The 23,752-nt window shown below is 43.5% G+C and overlaps 1 protein-coding gene across 1 annotated transcript in view; it reads left to right on the top strand.

Annotated features, from left to right (window-relative positions):
* LOC121847355 (multifunctional procollagen lysine hydroxylase and glycosyltransferase LH3-like) overlaps positions 1-20,098 on the top strand; it is a gene marked incomplete at its 3' end in the record, with an annotated part of 35,670 nt that extends 15,572 nt beyond the window's left edge. The window contains 8 exon segments of the mRNA XM_042327951.1: positions 12-37; positions 7,148-7,231; positions 13,583-13,708; positions 15,408-15,555; positions 17,053-17,166; positions 18,047-18,223; positions 18,325-18,471; positions 19,973-20,098. Coding sequence (XP_042183885.1) covers positions 12-37; positions 7,148-7,231; positions 13,583-13,708; positions 15,408-15,555; positions 17,053-17,166; positions 18,047-18,223; positions 18,325-18,471; positions 19,973-20,098 — 948 coding nt within the window.
* Between the last annotated feature and the right edge of the window lie 3,654 nt (positions 20,099-23,752).

Here is a 23,752-nt window from a genome sequence, read left to right as displayed (position 1 = left end):
TTATCTTTCAGACCAAGTACAACATGACTCTGGACCATCGCTCTAGAATCTTCCAGAACCTCAACGGAGCCATCGGTGAGATACATACACACACACACCTAGTACTCCCACTGCTTAGAACCCCAATTCTGCCTCCATCTTCTCTGTGTTGTCTGAAGTGTGTTTAACTAACCTACATGGTATTTTCTCCCTACACACACCTAAACATACACATACACACACACACACACACACACAGAGGAGGTGGTGCTGAAGTTTGAGAAGGCTCGTGTCCGTGCGAGGAACGTGGCCTATGACACACTTCCTGTTATTATCCATGGCAACGGACCCACCAAGGTAACCAATCCCGGCACAGCATCAGAACTTTGGGTCATTCTGGGTAGTGTACTATATACAGTGGGGCAAAAAGTATTTAGTCAGCCACCAATTGTGTGTAAGTTCTCCCACTTAAAAAGATGAGAGGCCTGTAATTTTCATCATAGGTACACTTCAACTATGACAGACAAAATGAGAAGAAAAATTCAGAAAATCACATTTTAGGATTTTTTAATGAATTTATTTGCAAATTATGGTGGAAAAAAACTTTTGTTATTGACCAAATACTTTATCTCAATACTTTGTTATATACCCTTTGTTGGCAATGACAGAGGTCAAATGTTTTCTATAAGTCTTCACAAGGTTTTCACACACTGTTGCTGGTATTTTGGCCCATTCCTCCATGCAGATCTCCTCTAGAGCAGTGATGTTTTGGTGCTGTTGCTGGGCAACACGGACTTTCAACTCCCTCCAAAGATTTTCTATGGGGTTGAGATCTGGAGACTGGCTAGGCCACTCCAGGACCTTGAAATGCTTCTTACGAAGCCACTCCTTCGGTTGCCCGGGCGGTGTGTTTGGGATCATTGTCATGCTGAAAGACCCAGCCACATTTTATCTTCAATGCCCTTGCTGATGGATGGAAGTTTTTACTCTAAATCTCACGATACCTGGCCCCATTCATTTTTTCCTTTACACGGATCAGTCGTCCTGGTCCCTTTGCAGAAAAACAGCCCCAAAGCATGATGTTTCCACCCCATGCTTCACAGTAGGTATGGTGTTCTATGGATGCAACATTCTTTGTCCTCCAAACACATTAGTTGAGTTTTTACCAAAAAGTTATATTTTGGTTTCATCTGACCATATGACATTCTCCCAATCTTCTTCTGGATCATCCAAATGCTCTCTAGCAAACTTCAGACGGGCCTGGACATGTACTGGCTTAAGCAGGTTGACACGTCTGGCAATGCAGGATTTGAGTCCCTGGCAGCGTAGTGTGTTACTGATGGTAGGCTTTGTTACTTTGGTCCCAGCTCTCTGCAAGTCATTCACTAGGTCCCCTGTGTGGTTCTGGGATTTTTGCTCACCATTCTTGTGATCATTTTGACCCCACGGGGTGAGATCTTGCGTGGAGCCCCAGATCGAGGGAGATTATCAGTGGTCTTGTATGTCTTCCATTTCCTAATAATTGCTCCCACAGTTGATTTCTTCAAACCAAGCTGCTTACCTATTGCAGATTCAGTCTTCCCAGCCTGGTGCAGGTCTACAATTTTGTTTCTGGTGTCCTTTGACAGCTCTTTGGTCTTGGCCATAGTGGAGTTTGGAGTGTGACTGTTTGAGGTTGTGGACAGGTGTCTTTTATACTGATAGCAAGTTCAAACAGGTTCCATTAATACAGGTAACGAGTGGAGGACAGAAGAGCCTCTTAAATAAGAAGTTACAGGTCTGTGAGAGCCAGACATTTGCTTGTTTGTAGGTGACCAAATACTTATTTTTAACCATAATTTGCAAATAAATTCATTAAAAATCCTACAATGTGATTTTTCTGGATTTGTTTTCTCATTTTGTCTGTCATAGTTGAAGTGTACCTATGATGAAAATTACAGGCCTCTCATCTTTTTAAGTGGGAGAACTTTCACAATTGGTGGCTGACTAAATACTTTTTTGCCCCACTGTATATGTAGGGTTGGGTAGTGGACTATATATGTAGGGTTGGGTAGTGGACTATATATGTAGGGTTGGGTAGTGGACTATATATGTAGGGTTGGGTAGTGGACTATATATGTAGGGTTGGGTAGTGGACTATATATGTAGGGTTGGGTAGTTGACTATATATGTAGGGTTGGGTAGTGGACTATATATGTAGGGTTGGGTAGTGGACTATATATGTAGGGTTGGGTAGTGGACTATATATGTAGGGTTGGGTAGTGGACTATATATGTAGGGTTGGGTAGTGGACTATATATGTAGGGTTGGGTAGTGGACTATATATGTAGGGTTGGGTAGTGGACTATATATGTAGGGTTGGGTAGTGGACTATATATGTAGGGTTGGGTAGTGGACTATATATGTAGGGTTGGGTAGTGGACTATATATGGAGGGTTGGGTAGTGGACTATATATGTAGGGTTGGGTAGTGGACTATATGTAGGGTTGGGTAGTGGACTATATATGTAGGGTTGGGTAGTGGACTATATATGTAGGGTTGGGTAGTGGACTATATATGTAGGGTTGGGTAGTGGACTATATATGTAGGGTTGGGTAGTGGACTATATGAGGGCTGTAGGGTTGGGTAGTGGACTATATATGGAGGGTTGGGTAGTGGACTATATATGTAGGGTTGGGTAGTGGACTATATATGTAGTATGTAGGGTCATTACCTGTGTAAAGAGGTTATATTAGGGTCAGAGACAGATAGAGGAGGAGTATATTAGGGTCAGAGACAGATAGAGGAAGGGTTATATTAGGGTCAGAGACAGACTGAGAAGGAAGGGTTATATTAGGGTCAGAGACAGACTGAGAGGAGGAGTTATATTACTATTATTTTGACACTTTGTGCTCATTTCCATTTATTACCATCAACACCCCCCCCATGGCCCCCTCCCCCAGCTCCAGTTGAACTACCTGGGTAACTATGTAACTGAAGACATGCTGGACTCACGAGACCGGCTGTGGGATCTGTGGCATGCCCCTGGTGTGTGTCTCTGTGTAGGATGGAAGACATGACCTGATATGACCTGGTGTGTCTCTCTGTGTAACACGCCCTGACACGCCTGTACGTACCTGTGTCTCTGTCTCTGTGTAGGATGAAGACATGCACCTGGTGTGTGTCTCTGGTGTAGGATGAAGACATGCCCCTGGTGTGTCTCTGTCTCTGTGTAGGATGAAGACATGCCCCTGGTGTGTGTCTCTGTGTAGGATGAAGACATGCCCCTGGTGTGTGTCTCTGTGTAGGATGAAGACATGCCCTGGTGTGTGTCTCTGTGTAGGATGAAGACATGCCCTGGTGTGTGTCTCTGTGTAGGATGAAGACATGCCCCTGGTGTGTGTCTCTGTGTAGGATGAAGACATGCCCCTGGTGTGTCTCTGTGTAGGATGAAGACATGCCCCTGGTGTGTGTCTCTGTGTAGGATGAAGACACGCCCCTGGTGTGTGTCTCTGTGTAGGATGAAGACACGCCCCTGGTGTGTGTCTCTGTGTAGGATGAAGACACGCCCCTGGTGTGTGTCTCTGTGTAGGATGAAGACATGCCCCTGGTGTGTCTCTCTCTGTGTAAGATGAAGACACGCCCCTGGTGTGTCTCTGTCTCTGTGTAGGATGAAGACACGCCCCTGGTGTGTGTCTCTGTCTCTGTGGATGAAGGAGGATGAAGACATGCTCTGGTGTGTGTCTCTGTAGGATGAAGACATGCCCCTGGTGTGTCTCTGTGTAGGATGAAGACATGCCCCTGGTGTGTCTCTGTCTCTGTGTAGGATGAAGACACGCCCCTGGTGTGTCTCTGTCTCTGTGTAGGATGAAGACACGCCCCTGGTGTGTGTGTCTGTCTCTGTGTAGGATGAAGACACGCCCCTGGTGTGTCTCTGTCTCTGTGCAGGAGGATGAAGACACGCCCCTGGTGTGTCTCTGTCTCTGTGCAGGATGAAGACACGCCCCTGGTGTGTGTCTCTGTGTAGGATGAAGACATGCCCCTGGTGTGTCTCTGTGTAGGATGAAGACATGCCCCTGGTGTGTCTCTGTGTAGGATGAAGACATGCCCCTGGTGTGTCTCTGTGTAGGATGAAGACATGCCCCTGGTGTGTCTCTGTGGATGAAGACATGCCCTGGTGTGTGTGTCTCTGTGTATGAAGACATGCCCCTGGTGTGTCTCTGTGTAGGATGAAGACATGCCCCTGGTGTGTGTCTCTGTGTAGGATGAAGACATGCCCCTGGTAGGATGAAGACAGGCCCCCTGGTGTGTGTCTCTGTGTAGGATGAAGACACGCCCCTGGTGTGTGTCTCTGTGTGTAGGATGAAGACACGCCCCTGGTGTGTGTCTGTGTCTCTGTGTAGGATGAAGACACGCCCCTGGTGTGTGTCTCTGTACTAAAGCATCCGATGAAGACACGCCCTGGTGTGTCTCTGTGTAGGATGAATGTGGTGTGTCTGTGTAGGATGAAGACACGCCCCTGGTGTGTGTCTTCTGTGTGAAGACATGTGTCCCATGCCCTGGTGTGTCTCTGTCTCTGTGTAGGATGAAGACACGCCCATGCCCCTGGTGTGTCTCTGTCATCTGTGTAGGATGAAGACATGCGCTCTGTGTAGGATGAAGGATGTACCTCTGTGCTCTGTCTCCCCCTGGTGTGTGTAGTCTCTGAGAGACTGACAGAACAGGCCCAACCAGCCGCCAACGTGGTGTTCAGTATCTGTCTCTGTGTAGGATGAAGACAGGGCTACAAGTGTCACAGGACTCGAAGAACGCCCTGGTGTGTCTAATGGTCTATGGAGAATACACTGCTCAAAAAATGGGTTCATGAAGACACATCCTAGATCTGAATGAATGAAGATTCATGAAATACTGGTGTTTCTCTAGTTGTAGGATGAAGATCACACCCTGGTGTATCTCTGTGTTCATGGAAATGAAGACATGCCCCTGCTGTGTTCCCTGTATCAACCTCATGGAGGACTGGATTGAAATATCTCATGAAATACTTTTTTCTTTTACATAGCTGAATGTGCTGACAACAAAAATTAAATGTATCAACCCATGGAGGTCTGGATTTGAGTCACACTAAAATTAAAGCCCATACTGATGTAATGTCCTTAAAACAAGTCAAAATGTCCCTGTATGACCTCCCTACAACGCCTGGGCATGCTCCTGATGAGGTGGCGGATGGTCTCCTGAGGGATCTCCCTCCCAGACCTGGAAAAGCATCCGCCACCCTGGTGGCAATGTGGCCGAGACATGATGTCCCAGATGTGCTCAATTGGATTCAGGTCTGGGGAACGGGCGGGCCAGTCCATAGCATCCATGCTTCCTCTTGCAGGAACTGCTGACACACTCCAGCCACATGAGTTCCAGTATTGTCTTGTATTAGGAGGAACCCAGGCCAAACGCACCAGCATATGGTCTCACAAGGTTCTGAGGATCTCATCTCGGTATCTAATGGCAGTCAGGCAACCTCTGGCAAGTTACATGCCAGCCACCCCACACCATGACTGAGGAAAACCGTCATGCTGCAGGCAGCAGAACGTTCTCCACAGCGTCTCCAGACTGTCACGTCTGTCACATGTGCTCAGTGTGAACCTGCTTTCATCTGTGAAGAGCACAGGGCGCCAAGCGAATTTGCCAATCTTGTGTTCTCTGGCAAATGCCAACGTCCTGCACGGTGTTGGGCTGTAGTAAGCACAACCCCCACCTGTGGACGTCGGGCCCTCATACCACCCTGATGGAGTCTGTTTCTGACCATTTGAGCAGACACATGCACATTTGTGGCCTGCTGGAGGTCATTTTGCAGGGCTCTGGCAGTGCTCCTCCTGCTCCTCCTTGCACAAAGGTGGAGGTAGCGGTCCTGCTGCTGGGTTGTTGCCCTCCTACGGCCTCCTCCATGTCTCCTGATGTACTGGCCTGTCTCCTGGTAGTGCCTCCATGCTCTGGACACTACGCTGACATACACAGCAACCTTCTTGCCACAGCTCGCATTGATGTGCCATCCTGGATGAGCTGCACTACCTGAGCCACTTGTGTGGGTTGTAGACTCTGTCTCATGCTACCACTAGAGTGAAAGCACCGCCAGCATTCAAAAGTGACCAAAACATCAGCCAGGAAGCATAGGAACTGAGAAGTGGTCTGTGGTCACCACCTGCAGAACCACTGCTTTATTGTGGGTGTCTTGCTAATTGCCTATAATTTCCACCTGTTGTCTATTCCATTTGCACAACAGCATGTGGAATTTATTGTCAATCAGTGTTGCTTCCTAAGTGGACAGTTTGATTTCACAGAATTGTGATTGACTTGGAGTTACATTGTGTTGTTTAAGTGTTCCCTTTATGTTTTGAGCAGTGTATATAGATATTTAACCTTCATCTGAAGGTAACCCATACAAATGAATGGTAGTATGGAGATATACAGGAAGTTTACATACACCTTAGCCAAATGCATTTAAACTCAGTTTTTCACAATTCCTGACATTTCAAACACGTCAACACCTTGTTTCATATGGTTATTTGTCTGTCCTTTTTTGCCATTTCTGGATGTGTTATTCAATGTGTTTCTATGGGCTATAGTAGGAAAGAACCAATTCAATATGTTATCAAATCATGAATTTAAATAGTTTGTCGATACCTAAAGGGGTCTTACAATTCAACATCGCATTGTTAAATGATCTGTGACCTTCTTCAAACAATTCCACCTGTCAGTTTAGCAACCCCCCCACGGCTTAGACTTTTAAAGGTTTTAACCGTGTGAGATGGTGTGAGATGGTGTGAGATTGTGTGTCATGCTGTGGGATTGTGTTTAATGCTGTGTCATGCTGTGCGTGTTAGGTGGTGTATCATGAGCAGAACATTCAGCGCTTCTGGGAGAAGCATCGTGTTCTGTTCCCTGACGCCAGGCTGGTCGGACCGGAGGAGAACCTACAACAGGACCAGGCTAGAACCATGGCTGTGTGAGGATTACACCTAGAACTATTCCTTAGAACATGAGGGAACCCTGAACACTGTTATTGTAACAATGAGCTGCTTAGAACATGTCCCATACCTGCATAACCATTCATGTAATGTGTGTGTGTGTGTGTGTGTGTGTGTGTGTGTGTGTGTGTGTGTGTGTGTGTGTGTAGGGAGGCGTGTAAGAAGGACAGTCAGTGTGATTACTACTTCAGTATCGATGCTGATGTTGTCATCGTCAACCCTGATGTTCTCCGTATCCTTATAGAAGAGAACAAGTAAGAATCCTTCACCCTACAGACTACACCCTACACCGTACAGACTACACTATACAGACTACACCCTACAGATGACACCGTACACCCTACAGATTACACACCACACACTACACCGTACAGACTACACCCTACAGATAACACCGTACACCCTACAGATTACACCGTACACCCTACAGACTACACACCACACACTACACCATACAGACTACACCCTACACCGTACAGACTACACCCTACAGATGACACCGTACACCCTACAGACTACACCCTACAGACTACACCCTACAGACTACAGACTACACCTGATGTTGTCATCTTGCCTTCCTAAAGTATTCGTACCCCTTGACTTATTCCACACCCTAAACCCTACAGACTACGCACTACGCCCACACACTACACCCTAAACCCTACAGACTACACCCAACACCCAACAGAATGAATTCTTACCCCTTGACTTATTCCACATGTTGTTACAGCCTGAATTCAAATAAATTTTAATAGATATTAAATAGATTTCTCACTCATTTACATACAATACCCCATAATGACCAAGTGAAAACATGTTTTCAGAAATGTTGTGAAAATTAAACACAGAAATATCTTTATTTACATAAGTATGCACACCCCTGAGTCAGTACATTGTACAGGCACATTTCGCAGCACCTGTGTCTCTAAGAGCTTGCCACACCTGGATTGTACCTTTGCCCATTATTTTTTTCAAAATTCTTTAACTCTGTCAAATTGGTTGTTGATCATTGCAAGACATCCCTTTTCAGGTATTGCCATAGATTTTAAAGTAAATTTAAGTCAAAACTGTAATTTGGCCATTCAGGAACGTTCACTGTCATCTTGGTAAGCAACTCCAGTGTTTATTTGGCCTGGTGTTTTAGGTTATTGTCCTGCTGAAAGGTGAATTCATCTCCCAGTGTCTTTCATCCTGAAAAGCTCCCCAGTCCTTAACGATGACAAGCATGACAAGCTTGATGCAGCCACTACTATGCTTGAAAATATGAAGAGTGGTACTCAGTAATGTGTTGTATCTTCTCCAAACATAACACTTTGTATTCAGGACACAAAGTGAATTGCTTTGCTACATTTTTTGTTGCGGTTTTACTTTAGTGCCTTGTTGCAAACAGGATGCGTGTTTTGGAATATTTTTATTCTGTACAGGCTTCCTTTTCACTCTGTCATTTAGGTTAGTATTGTGGAGTAAATACAATGTTCTGGATCCATCCTCAGTTTTCTCCTACCACAGCCATTAAACTCTGTAACTGTTTTAAAGTTACCATTGGTCTCAGGGTGAAATCCCTGAGCGGTTTCTGTCCTCTCCGGCAACTGAGTTAGGAAGGATGTCTTTCAAATAAAATTAAATCTCATGTATTTGTCACGTCTGCCGAATACAACAGCCCTTAACCAACAATTAAGAAGTTAAGAAAAAAATAAGTGTTAGGTAAAAAATAGATAAGTAGAAAATAAAAGTAACAAATAATTAAACAGTAGCAGTAAAATAACAATAGCGGGGGTTACGGTACAGAGTCAATGTGGAGGCTATATACAGGGTGTTGCTATATACAGGGGGTACCGGTACAGAGTCAATGTGGAGGCTATATACAGGGTGTTGCTATATACAGGGGGTACCGGTACACAGTCAATGTGGAGGCTATATACAGGGTGTTACGGTGCGGAGTCAATGTGGAGGCTATATACAGGGTGTTACGGTGCGGAGTCAATGTGGAGGCTATATACAGGGTATTACGGTCAATGTGGAGGCAATGGGTGGAGGCTATATACAGGGTGTTACGGTACAGAGTCAATGTGGAGGCTATATACAGGGTGTTACGGTACAGAGTCAATGTGGAGGGGGTACTACAGAGTCAATGTGGAGGCAATATACAGGGGGTACTGGTACAGAGTCAATGTGGAGGCTATATACAGGGTGTTGCTATATACAGGGGGTACCGTCACAGTCAATGTGGAGGCTATATACAGGGTGTTACGGTGCGGAGTCAGTGGAGGCTCAATGTGGAGTCAATGTGGAGGCTATATACAGGGTGTTACGTTCAATGTGGAGGCGGGGTGTTACAGAGTCAATGTGGAGGCTATGTTATACAGAGTCAATGTGGAGGCTATATACAGGTACAGAGTCAATGTGGAGGCTATATACAGGGTGTTACGGTACAGAGTCAATGTGGAGGCTATATACAGGGTGTTACGGTACAGAGTCAATGTGCAGGTTACGGGAGTCAATGTGCAGGGGCACCGGTTAGTTGAGGTAATATGTACATGTAGGTAGAGTTAAAGTGACTTTGATTAGCTATTCAAGAGTCTTATGGCTTGGGGGTAGAAGCTGTTAAGAAGCAGAGACAACAGTCTATGACTGGGGTGGCTGGAGTCTTTGGCAATTTGTAGGCCCCTTATCTGATTTTTCATTATATAGAGGTCCTGGATGGCAGGAAGCTTGGCCCCACTGATGTACTGGGCCGTTTGCAATACCCTCTGTAGTGCCTTGCGGTCGAAGACTGAGTAGTTTCCGTACCAGGCAGTGATGCAATGCTATTGATGGTGCAGCTGTAGAACCTTTTGAGGATCTGAGGACCCATGGCAAATATTTTGTCTCCTGAGGGAGAACAGGCGTTGTTGTGCCCTCTTCACAACTGTCTTAGTGTGTTTGGACCATGATAGTTTGTTGGTGATGTGGACGCCAAGGAACTTGAAGCTTTCAACCTGCTCCACTGCAGCCCTGTTGATGAGAATGGGGGTGTGCTCGGTCCTCCTTTTGCTGTAGTCCATAATCATCTCCTTTGTCTTCATCACGTTGAGGGAGAGTTTGTTGTCCTGGCACCACATGACCAGATCTCTGACCACCTCCGTATAGGCTGTCTTGTCGGTGATCAGGCCTACCACTGTTGTGTCATCGGCAAACTTAATGATGGTGTTGAGTCGTGCCTGGCCGTGCAGTCATGGGTGAACAGGGAGTACAGGAGGGGACTGAGCACGCATCCCTGAGGGCCCCTGTGTTGAGGATCAGCGTGGCGGATGTGTTGTTACCTAACCTTACTAACTGGGGGCGGCATTTCAGGAAGTCCAGGATCCAATTGAGGAGGGAGGTGTTTAGTCCCAGGGTCCTTAGCTTAGTTATGAGCTTTGAGGGCAATATAGTGTTGAATGCTGAGCTGTAGTCAATGAATAGCATTCTCACATAGGTGTTCCTTTTGTCCAGGTGGGAAAGGGCAGTGTGGAGTGAATAGAGATTGCATCATCTGTGGATCTGTTGGTGCGGTATTTAAATTGAAGTGGGTTTAGGGTTTAGGGTTTCTGGGATAATGGTGTTGTGAGCCATGACCAGCCTTTCAAAGCACTTCATGGCTACAGATGTGAGTGCTACGGGTCAGTATTTATTTAGGCAGGTTACCTTAGTGTTCTTGGGCCAGGGACTATGGTGGTCTGCTTGAAACGTGTCGGTATTACAGACTCAGACAGAGAGTTTGTCAATGAAGACATTTGCCTGTTGGTCAGCACATGCCCAGAGCACACGTCCTGGTAATCCGTCTGGCTATGTGGCCTTGTGAATGTTGACCTGTTTGAAGGTCTCAATCACATCGGCTATGGAGAGCATGATCACACAGTCGTCCGGAACAGCTGGTGCTCTCATGCATGTTTCAGTGTTACTTGCCTTGAAGCGAGCATAGAAGTAATTTAGCTCGTCTGGAGGGTTCGTGTCACTGGGCAGTTCATGGCGGTGCTTGCCTTCGTAGTCTGTAATAGTTTGCAAGCCCTTCCACATCTGACGAGCGCCAGAGCCGGTGTAGTATGATACGATATTAGTCCTGTCTTGACACTTTGCCTGTTTGATGGTTCGTCGGAGGGCATAGCGGGATTTCTTATAAGCTTCTGGGTTAGAGTCCCGCTCCTTGAAAGCGGCAGCTCTACCCTTGAGCTCAGTGCGACTGTTGCCTGTAATCCATTGCTTCTGGTTGGGGTATGTACGTACGGTCACTGTGGGTACGACGTCATCGATGCACTTATTGATAAAGCCAGTGACTGATGTGGTGTACTCCTCAATGCCATCGGAAGAATCCCGGAACATGTTCCAGTCTAATAGAAAAACAGTCCTGTAGTTTAGTATCTGACCACTTTTTTATAGATCGAGTCACTGGTGCTTCCTGCTTTAATTTTTTCTTGTAAGCAAAAATCAGGAGGATAGAATTATGGTCAGATTTGCCAAATGGAGAGTGAGGGAGAGCTTTGTACGTGTTTCTGTGTGTTGAGTAAAGGTGGTCCAGAGTTTTTTTCCACATTTAACATGCTGATAGAAATTTGGTAAAACTGATTTAAGTTTCCCTGCATTAAAGTCCCCGGCCACTAGGAGCGCCGCCTCTGGATGAGCGTTTTCCTGTTTTCTTATGACCGTATCCAGCTCATTGAGTGTGGCCTTAGTGCCTGCATCGGTCTGTGGTGGTATGAAGACTGCTATACAGATAAACTCTCTAGGTAGATAGTCTACAGTTTATCATGAGATTATTATGTGACTTGCTAAGCACATTTTTACTCTGGACCTTTTAGGTTTTCCATAACATTTTAGTCATTTAGCAGATGCTCTTATCCAGGGAGAATTACAGTCAGTGTATTCATCTCCAGATAGCTAGGTGGACCAGTCATAGTCAGGACATTCATCTCCAGATAGCTAGGTGGACCAGTCATAGTCAGGACATTCATCTTCAGATAGCTAGGTAGACCAGTCATAGTCAGGACATTCATCTTCAGATAGCTAGGTGGGACAACCACATATCACAGTCATAGTATTGTCAAAGACCCCAGCCACCTCAGTCATAGACTGTTCTCTCTACTACCGCATGGCAAATGGTACCGGAGTGCCAAGTCTAGGACAAAAAGGCTTCTCAACAGTTTTTACCCCCAAGAAATAACACTCCTGAATAGGTAACCAAATGGCTACCCGACGATCTGCATTGTGTCCCGCCACCCACCAACCGCCATCCCCTCTTTTACGCTACTGCTACTCTCTGTTCATCATATATGCATAGTCACTTTAACCATATCTACATGTACATACTACCTCAATTAGCCCGACTAACCGGTGCCTGTATATAGCCTCTCTACTGTATATAGCCTCTCTACTGTTTATAGCCTCTCTACTGTAGATATACTCTCTACTGTATATAGCCTCGCTACTGTATATAGCCTCTCTACTGTAGATATACTCTCTAAGGTATATAGCCTCTACTGTATATAGCCTCTACTGTTATAGCTTCTCTGCTGTATAAAGCCTCGCTACTGTGTATAGCCTCGCTACTGTGTATAGCCTAAGCACCATGGTTTTATAGGAAGAAGGTAGACAGGGTCTGTAGTTTTATAGAGAGAAGGGATACAGGTCTGTAGTTTTATAGGAAGAACTGATACAGGGTCTGTAGTTTTATAGGAAGATGGGATACAGGGTCTAGTTTTATAAGAAGATGGGATACAGGGTCTGTAGTTTTATAGAGAGAAGGGATACAGGGTCTGTAGTTTTATAGGAAGATGGGATATAGCCTCTCTACTGTATATAGCCTCTCTACTGTGTATAGCCTCTACTGTGTATAGCCTCTCTACTGTATATAGCCTCTCTACTGTATATAGCCTCTCTACTGTGTATAGCCTCGCTACTGTGTATAGCCTCGCTACTGTGTATAGCCTCGCTACTGTGTATAGCCTCGCTACTGTGTATAGCCTCGCTACTGTGTATAGCCTAAGCACCATGGTTTTATAGGAAGAAGGGATACAGGGTCTGTAGTTTTGTAGAGAGAAGGGATACAGGGTCTGTAGTTTTATAGGAAGAAGGGATACAGGGTCTGTAGTTTTATAGGAAGAAGGGATACAGGGTCTGTAGTTTTATAGAGAAGGGATACAGGTCTGTAGTTTTATAGGAAGAAGGGATACAGGTCTGTAGTTTTATAGAGAGAAGGGATACAGGGTCTGTAGTTTTATAGGAAGATGGGATACAGGTCTGTAGTTTTATAGGAAGAAGGGATACAGGTCTGTAGTTTTATAGGAAGATGGGATACAGGGTCTGTAGTTTTATAAGAAGATGGGATACAGGTCTGTAGTTTTATAGAGAGAAGGGATACAGGGTCTGTAGTTTTTGACGTCAGGCAGTTAACCCGCTGTTCTTAGGCCTTCGTCATTAAAAACAAATTTGTTCTTAACTGACTTTCCTAGTTAAAGAAAGGTAAATATAAACAATTCCTGATTATATCTAAAATACTGAACCCAATATCCTAACCCTCTCTTTATCCACAGGTCAGTGATAGTGTGGTCTAACACACTACACCCTAAACATGTTCTGTCTGTCTCCAGGTCAGTGATAGCCCCCATGTTGTCCAGACATGGCAAACTGTGGTCTAATTTCTGGGGAGCTCTGAGTCCTGAGGGGTTCTACTCTCGATCTGAAGACTACATCGATATTGTACAGGGCAAGAGAGCGTGAGTACACAAACACACACACTATATAACCCTATATATAGTTAAAGTAGGAACTTTACATACACTTAGGTTGGAGTCATTAAAACTAGTTTTTTAAACCACTCCACAAATGTCTTGTTAACTAACAGTAGTTTTGGCAAGTCGGTTAGGACATCTACTTTGTGCATGACACAAGTAATTTTTCCAACAATTGTTTACAGACAGATTATTTCACTTATAATTCACTGTATCACAATTCCTGTGAGTCAGAAGTTTACATACACTAAGTTGACTGTGCCTTTAAAAACTTGGAAAATTCCAGAATACGATGTCATGGCTTTTGAACCTTCTGATAGGCTAATTGACATCATTTGAGTCAATCAGAGGTGTACCTGTGGATGTATTTCAAGGCCAACCTTCAAACTCAGTGCCTCTTTGCTTGACATCATGGGAAAATCAAAAGAAATAAGCCAAGACCTCAGAAAAAAATGGTGGACCTCCACAAGTCTGGTTCATCCTTGGGAGCAATTTCCAAATGCCTGAAGGTACCATGTTCATCTGTATAGTAGTACGCAAGTATAAACACCATGGGACCACACAGCCGTCATACCGCTCAGGAAGGAGACGCGTTCTGTCTCCTAGAGATGAACGTACTTTGGTGCGAAAAGTGCAAATCAATCCCAGAACAACAGCAAAGGAACTTGTGAAGATGATGGAGGAAACAGGTACAAACGTATCTATATCCACAGTAAAACAAGTCCTATATCGACATAACCTTAAAGGCCGCTCAGCAAGGAAGAAGCCACTGCTCCAAAACCGCCATAAAAAATACAGACTACGGTTTACAACTGTACATGGGGACAAAGATGGTACTTTTTGGAGAAATGTCTTCTGGTCTGATGAAACAAAAATATAACTGTTTGGCCATAATGACCATCGTTATGTTTGGAGGAAAAGGGGGAAGCTTGAAAGCCGAAGAACACCATCCCAACCGTGAAGCACGGGGGTGGCAGCATCATGTTGTGGGGGTGCTCTGCTGCAGGAGGGACTGGTGCACTTCACAAAATAGATGGCTTCATGAGGAAGGGAAATTGTGTGGATATATTGAAGCAACATCTCAACACATCAGTTAAAGCTTGGTCGCAAAAGGGTCTTCCAAATGAAAAATGACACCAAGCATACTTCCAAAGTTGTGACAAAATTGTTTAAGGACAACAAAGTCAAGATATTGGAGTGGCCACTTCAATTCTATAGAAAATGTGTGGGCAGAACTGAAAAAGCGTGTGTGAGCAAGAAGGCCTACAAACCTGACTCAGTTACATCAGCTCTCTCAAGAGGAATGGACCAAAATTCACCCAACAAATTGTGGGAAGCTTGTGGAAGGCTACCCGAAACATTTGACCCAAGTTAAACAATTTAAAGGCAATGCTACCAAATACTAATTGAGTGTTTGTGAACTTCTGACCCACTGGGAATGTGACGAAAGAAATAAAAGCTGAAATAAATCATTCTCTCTACTATTATTCTGACATTTCACATTCTTAAAATAAAGTGGTGATCCTAACTGACCTAAAACAGAGAATTTGTACTAGGATTACTAGGATATTATATATGTTCTCTATATAACCCTATATATTCTATATGTTATCTATATAACCCTATATATTCTATATGTTATCTATATAACCCTATATATTCTATATGTTCTCTATCTCTGTAGTGGTCTATGGAACGTTCCCTATATAACTCAGGTCTACATGATAAAGGGGTTCTGGGCAGTCTTGAGAGGTAGACTGTCTCAGGTCAGTCTGTACAGTCAGGAGGGGATGGACCCAGATATGGTGTTCTGCAGGGCCGTACGAGACCAGGTATATATTATATATGTAATGTTATATATGCTATATTATGATATGGACCCTGATATGGTGTCTGCTGGGAGATTTGTTTATATATACAGTACCAGTCAAAAGTTTGGGCACCTACTCATTTTCTGGTATTTCTTTATTTTAACTGTTTTCAACATTGTAAAAAAAAAGTGAAAACATTAAAGCTATGAAATAACACATATGGAGTCATGTAGTAACCAGAAAAGTGTTGAACAAATCATTGTAGATTTTAGATTCTTCAAAGTAGCCACCCTTTGCCTTGACAGCTTTGCACACTTAGTAACAGAAAGGTTGCAAGATCGAATTCCCAAGCTGACAAGGTAAAAATCTAACCCACTGTTCCTAGGCCGTCATTGAAAATAGAATTGGTTCTTAACTGACTTGCCTAGTTAAATAAAGGTAAAAATCAAAAAAATATATAATGTCTCGCAAAGAATGTCACATATTGGTAGATGGGTAAATTAAATGCATTCCAGGTGACTACCTCATGAAGCTGGTTGAGAGAATGCCAAGAGTGTGCAAAGCTGTCATCAAGGGAAAGGTGTGGCTACTTTTGAAAAATCTTAAATATAAAATATATGTTGATTTGTTTAACACTTTTTTGGTTACTACCTGATTCCATATGTGTTGTTTCATAGTTTTGATGTCTTCACCATTATTCTACAATGTAGAAACAATAAAAATAAAGAAAACCCTGGAATGAGTAGGTGTCCAAACTTTTGACTGGTGCTGTACATATTGAACAACAATATAAACGCATTCATGTCAAAGGTTTTATGAGTTACAGTTCATATACGGAAATCAGTGAAATAAAGTCCCTAATCTATGGATTTCACATGACTGGGAATACAGATATTAATCTGTTGGTCACAGATACCTTAAAGGGGTATCTTAGGGGTTTGGATCAGAGAACCAGTCAGTATCTGGTGTGACCACCATTTGCCTCATACAGTTTACACATCTCCTTCACATAAAGTTGATCAGGCCTGTGGAATTATGTATTTTGACATTTTTTTCAATGAATAAAAATGAATAGGCAGCAGCTACACTTCTACTCTTGAGTCTCACTAGGTCTCTAAGAGCTGAGAGTCTCACTGGGTCTCTAAGAGCTGAGAGTCTCACTGGGTCTCTAGAGTCTCACTGCTGAGAGTCTCACTGGGTCGCTGAGAGTCTCACTGGGTCTCTAGGAGCTGAGAGTCTCACTGGGTCTCTAGGAGCTGAGAGTCTCACTGGGTCTCTAGGGTCTCTAGCTGAGAGTCTCACTGGGTCTCTAGGAGCTGAGAGTCTCACTGGGTCTCTAGGAGCTGAGAGTCTCACTGGGTCGCTGAGAGTCTCACTGGGTCTCTAGTGAGAATATTTAATTTAATTTATATATATATATATTTATTTATTTATTTATTTATTTATATATATATATTTATATATTTATATATATACACTGTATATATGAAAGTCTATATTTCCTATGTTGTGTTACAGGGAGTGTTTATGTTTGTGTCTAATCGTGATGAGTTTGGTCGTCTGGTCTCCTCCTCCAACTACAACACCAGCAGACTTCATCCGGACATGTGGCAGATCTTTGACAACCCTCTGGTGAGAGCACACACACACACAACATCACACACACACACACACACACAACATCACACACACACACACGCGCAACATCACACACACGCAACATCACACACACGCAACATCACACACACGCAACATCACACACACGCAACATCACACACACGCAACATCACACACACGCAACATCACACACACGCAACATCACACACACGCAACATCACACACACGCAACATCACACACACGCAACATCACACACACGCAACATCACACACACGCAACATCACACACACGCAACATCACACACACGCAACATCACACACACGCAACATCACACACACACACACACGCGCAACATCACACACACACACGCGCAACATCACACACACACACACACGCGCAACATCACACACACACGCGCAACATCACACACACACACACACGCAACATCACACACACACACACGCGCAACATCACACACACACACACACGCGCAACATCACACACACACACACACACGCAACATCACACACACACACACACGCAACATCACACACACACACACACGCGCAACATCACACACACACACACAACATCACACACACACACACACAACATCACACACACACACAACACACACACACACACGCAACATCACACACGCAACATCACACACACACGCAACATCACACACACACGCAACATCACACACACACACGCAACATCACACACACACACACACACACACAACGCAACATCACACACACACACGCAACATCACAGACACACACACACCATCACACACACACACACCATCACACACACCATGGTAATATATGTTATAGGACTGGAAGGAGAAGTTTAACCATGGTAATATATGTTATATATGTGTTTTAGGACTGGAAGGAGAAGTATATCCATGAAAACTACTCTAAGATCTTTGAAGACAACCAGACCATCGTGGAGCAGCCGTGTCCTGATGTGTACTGGTTCCCATCCTTTACAGACAGGATGTGTGATGACCTGGTGGAAACCATGGAAGACTTTGGAGAATGGAGTGGAGGAAGACATACGGTACGGAGGAGGAGGAGGAGGACCTATGAGAGGGAGAGAGAGTGTGCATCTGTGACTACTATGTCTCTTTGGTCAACTGTTTTCTTCTGTGTGTTTTCCAGGATGAGCGTCTTGCAGGGGGCTATGAGAACGTCCCTACTGTAGATATTCATATGAACCAGATTGGCTTTGAGAAGGAGTGGCTCAAGTTCCTAAAAGAATACATCAGCCCTGTTACTGAGAAACTCTACCCAGGCTACTTCCCCAAGGTACACGCAATCACAGACACATGTTAAATACTTTATCTGAATCCACAAATCACATAACAGTAAAGAAGACTTGTTTTTCCTTTAAAAAAGGAAGTCTTGCGATGCCCTGAGACATATCGTCAGTAATGACTCGTACCTTGATCTCCTGTGGCTCCTCGTACTTCGCCCTCTTCCTTTCGTTGGCCCCCTCAATGTGCTCCTTTCCCAGGTTGACTTTCAGCTCCCAGTCTTCAGCTGTTGTGAGAAGACTTGTGGAGGTTCTGGTAGGTGGTATTGGCTGTCCCCTGTCCCCTGGCTCTGACGATTGCCCGCTTTGATTTGCTGTTTCCACAATGGCTTTAGTCACCTGGTCGTGGCACCAGCGGTAGCGACTCTCACCTGGGGCTGTGCTCAAGGGTTCCTCTCTTCAGGCACAGAGGGCATGATGGTGAATCGACCTTGCCCCAGCAGAACGGGTAAGATGGGCTTGGTAGAACATTGTAGACTGCCTGGATCAAAAAATGTATGCGCTGAGGCTTTCCAAAGCTCTGTCCATATGACCTTACGCTCCACCGCTTGCTCCCATCTTGCTCCTTGTTGCCTCATTCCGACCATCCTGCCGGCTTGCTCCTCCTCGACTGCTGCTGGAACTTCCTCCTGTATCAGCTTCCGTCGGTCTTTCCCTTGGACCTTGTCGTAGCGTGGCGTTGTAATGCCCACCAACACGCTGTGCCGTAACCGTGACTCAGCCTGCTCCACTTGCTTCCTGTCCTCCCCTCTATCCCGGCCTAGGAGACTTTCTGGTCCCTTGACTCCCAGTATTGTCGCACGACCCTTGTACGGCTTACCATGAATTCATCATTCAGGCAGCTGATGGGTATCTTCAGTTTGTTCTTCTGACAGAACAGGGTGATGCTGCTTTGAGGTATTCCCAGCCATTTTCTGAGGTAGCTGTTGTCTCTGGACTGTAGAGATCAGGGCCTCGTAGACAAGGAGGATCCAGAGAATCAGTGGGAGTGTTGGTGTCATCCAGACCTTGAACTTGCCTTGTCCACTGCAGCTGACCACCAGCTCTTGGTTGATTGTCTTGATGAATGCTGTATCCCTCGGCTGCTGTCAAACAGACTCTTCAGCGGTTTCTCTGCGACGGATGGGATCTGTGTGTCTCGAATGGCGAAGCGGAACTTGTCCACAGTCTTCCCCATCTAAAGCTTTAGACTTCGCTGGCTTGAAACTCATCCGTGCCCAGGTGGCAAGCTTCTCCAGCCCCTTCAAAATCCACCTACTCCCTGGGACGGATGTTGTCACAGTCAGGTTGTCCATGAAGGCTCTGATAGGAGGTTGTCGCACACCAGACTTGGTCAGCGGGCCTCTGCATTCCACCGCAGCTGACTTCACCAGTATGTTCGTGACAAGGGCGAACAGGTTACCAACATTTTGAAATATCACAAATACATTTAACCAGCTTCCTCCGAGACTGTCATGTATGTACAGGTTCTTGTATGAATAACACCCCCCCCAGGCCCAGGCGGTGATGAATTTTGTAGTCCGGTATCGTCCAGATGAACAGCCGTCTCTCCGTCCGCATCACGACTCCTCCACCTTCACCATCAACGTAGCACTCAACAGCAAGGGAATGGATTACCAGGTACACACCAGGCCTGGACTGGGAATTGTTGTAGTTTGGGGTTTATTTGAAAATACCACATTTTCAAATACTCAAGTAATCTAATAGAGTTTACACTTAAAGGCAACTCGTTTCTATTGATATCGAATACAGGTCTCAGAGAAACAAATCATATTTGGAAGTATTTTGAAGGTATGCAAGTTATTTCAAAACAAATATATATTTATTTGATGGTTGCCAAATATTTGATGAGAACTAAAACAGTTGAATTAGTCTAGATATACACTGAGTAAACAACCCATTAAGAACAGCTTTACATGTCTCGTCACTTCATTATTACCATAGCAACATAGTTGATACATAGGACTTTGGAAAACAGGTTAATGTTAGTGGATTACTCAGGAACAGGTTAATGTTAGTGGATTACTCAGGAACAGGTTAATGTTAAGTGGATTACTCAGGAACAGGTTAATGTTAGTGGATTACTCAGTGGTTATTTACTCAGGAACAGGTTAATGTTAGTGGATTACTCAGGAACAGGTTAATGTTAAAGTGGATTACTCAGGAACAGGTTAATGTTAAAGTGGATTACTCAGGAACAGGTTAATGTTAGTGGATTACTCAGGAACAGGTTAATGTTAATTACTCAGTGGAGGAACAGGTTACTCAGGAACAGGTTAATGTTAAAGTGGATTACTCAGGAACAGGTTTAATGTTTACTCAGGAACAGTTAATGTTAAAGGATTATTAATGTTAGTGGATTACTCAGGAACAGGTTAATGTTAAAGTGGATTACTCAGGAACAGGTTAATGTTACTCAGGAACAGGTTAATGTTAGTGGATTACTCAGGAACAGGTTAATGTTAAAGTGGATTACTCAGATTACTCAGGAACAGGTTAATGTTAGTGGATTACTCAGGAACAGGTTAATGTTAAAGTGGATTACTCAGGAACAGGTTAGGAACAGGTGTTTAGTGGATTACTCAGGAACAGGTTAATGTTAGTGGATTACTCAGGAACAGGTTAATGTTAAAGTGGATTAATGTTAAAGTGGATTACTCAGGAACAGGTTAATGTTAGGTTACTCAGGAACAGGTTAATGTTAGTGGATTACTCAGGAACAGGTTAATGTTAAAGTGGATTACTCAGGAACAGGTTAATGTTTACTGGATTACTCAGGAACAGGTTAATGTTAGTGGATTACTCAGGAACAGGTTAATGTTAGTGGATTACTCAGGAACAGGTTAATGTTAGTGGATTACTCAGGAACAGGTTAATGTTAGGAACAGGTTAATGTTATTACAGGAACAGGTTAATAATGTTAGGAACAGGTTAATGTTAGTGGATTACTCAGGAACAGGTTAATGTTAGTGGATTACTCAGGAACAGGTTAATGTTAGTTACTCAGGAACAGGTTAATGTTAAAGTGGATTACTCAGGAACAGGTTAATGTTAGTGGATTACTCAGGAACAGGGTTAATGTTAAAGTGGATTACTTAATGTTAGGAACAGGTTAATGTTAGTGGATTACTCAGGAACAGGTTAAGGTTAATGTTAGTGGATTACTCAGGAACAGGTTTAATGTTAGGAACAGGTTAATGTTATTACTACTCAGGAACAGGTTAATGTTAGTGGATTACTCAGGAACAGGTTAATGTTAGTGGATTACTCAGGAACAGGTTAATGTTAAAGTGGATTACTCAGGAACAGGTTAATGTTAGTCTATTACTCAGGAACAGGTTAATGTTAGTCTATTACTCAGGAACAGGTTAATGTTAGTGGATTACTCAGGAACAGGTTAATGTTAGTGTATTACTCAGGAACAGGTTAATGTTAGTCTATTACTCAGGAACAGGTTAATGTTAGTGGATTACTCAGGAACAGGTTAATGTTAAAGTGGATTACTCAGGAACAGGTTAATGTTAGTATTTCTCAGGAACAGGTTAATGTTAGTGGATTACTCAGGAACAGGTTAATGTTAACAGGTTAATGTTAGTGGATTACTCAGGAACAGGTTAATGTTAGTGTATTACTCAGGAACAGGTTAATGTTAGTCTGTTACTCAGGAACAGGTTAATGTTATTACTCAGACAGGTTAATGTTAGTGGATTACTCAGGAACAGGTTAATGTTAATTACTGTTAATGTTAAGTGGATTACTCAGGAACAGGTTAATGTTAGTGGATTACTCAGGAACAGGTTAATGTTAGTGGATTACTCAGGAACAGGTTAATGTTAGGTGGATTACTCAGGAACAGGTTAATGTTAGTGGATTACTCAGGAACAGGTTAATGTTAGTGGATTACTCAGGAACAGGTTAATGTTAGTGGATTACTCAGGAACAGGTTAATGTTAGTGGATTACTCAGGAACAGGTTTAAGGAACAGTTAATGTTAAGTGGATTACTCAGGAACAGGTTCATGTTAGTGGATTACTCATTTACTCAGGAACAGGTTAATGTTAGTGGATTACTCAGGAACAGGTTAATGTTAGTGGATTACTCAGGAACAGGTTAATGTTAGTGGATTACTCAGGAACAGGTTAATGTTAGTGGATTACTCAGGAACAGGTTAATGTTAGTGGATTACTCAGGAACAGGTTAATGTTAGTGGATTACTCAGGAACAGGTTAATGTTAGTGGATTACTCAGGAACAGGTTAATGTTAGTGGATTACTCAGGAACAGGTTAATGTTAGTGGATTACTCAGGAACAGGTTAATGTTAAAGTGGATTACTCAGGAACAGGTTAGGAACAGGTGTTAAAGTGTTAATGTTATTATTACTCAGGAACAGGTTAATGTTAACAGGTTAATGTTATTACTCAGGAACAGGTTAATGTTAGATTTACTCAGGAACAGGTTAATGTTAAAGTGGAGGAACAGGTTAATGTTAACATTACTCAGGAACAGGTTAATGTTAATGTTACTCAGGAACAGGTTAATGTTAGTCTATTTACTCAGGAACAGGTTAATGTTAGTGGATTACTCAGGAACAGGTTAATGTTAGTATTTCTCAGGAACAGGTTAATGTTAGTATTACTCAGGAACAGGTTAATGTTAGTGGATTACTCAGGAACAGGTTAATGTTAGTGGATTACTCAGGAACAGGTTAATGTTAGTGGATTACTCAGGAACAGGTTAATGTTAAAGTGGATTACTCAGGAACAGGTTAATGTTAGTGGATTACTCAGGAACAGGTTAATGTTAGTGGATTACTCAGGAACAGGTTAATGTTAGTGGATTACTCAGGAACAGGTTAATGTTAGTGGATTACTCAGGAACAGGTTAATGTTAGTGGATTACTCAGGAACAGGTTAATGTTAAAGTGGATTACTCAGGAACAGGTTAATGTTAGTGGATTACTCAGGAACAGGTTAATGTTAAAGTGGATTACTCAGGAACAGGTTAATGTTAGTGGATTACTCAGGAACAGGTTAATGTTAGTGGATTACTCAGGAACAGGTTAATGTTACTCAGGAACAGGTTAATGTTAGTGGATTACTCAGGAACAGGTTAATGTTAGTGGATTACTCAGGAACAGTTAATGTTAGTGGATTACTCAGAACAGGTTAATGTTAAAGTGGATTACTCAGGAACAGGTTAATGTTAGTTAATGTTAGATTACTCAGGAACAGGTTAATGTTAATGTTAGTGGATTACTCAGGAACAGGTTAATG

Source organism: Oncorhynchus tshawytscha, linkage group LG10, assembly GCF_018296145.1.
Source record: "Oncorhynchus tshawytscha isolate Ot180627B linkage group LG10, Otsh_v2.0, whole genome shotgun sequence".
NCBI lineage: Eukaryota > Metazoa > Chordata > Actinopteri > Salmoniformes > Salmonidae > Oncorhynchus > Oncorhynchus tshawytscha.
This window is presented reverse-complemented; position numbering and strand designations above follow the sequence as displayed.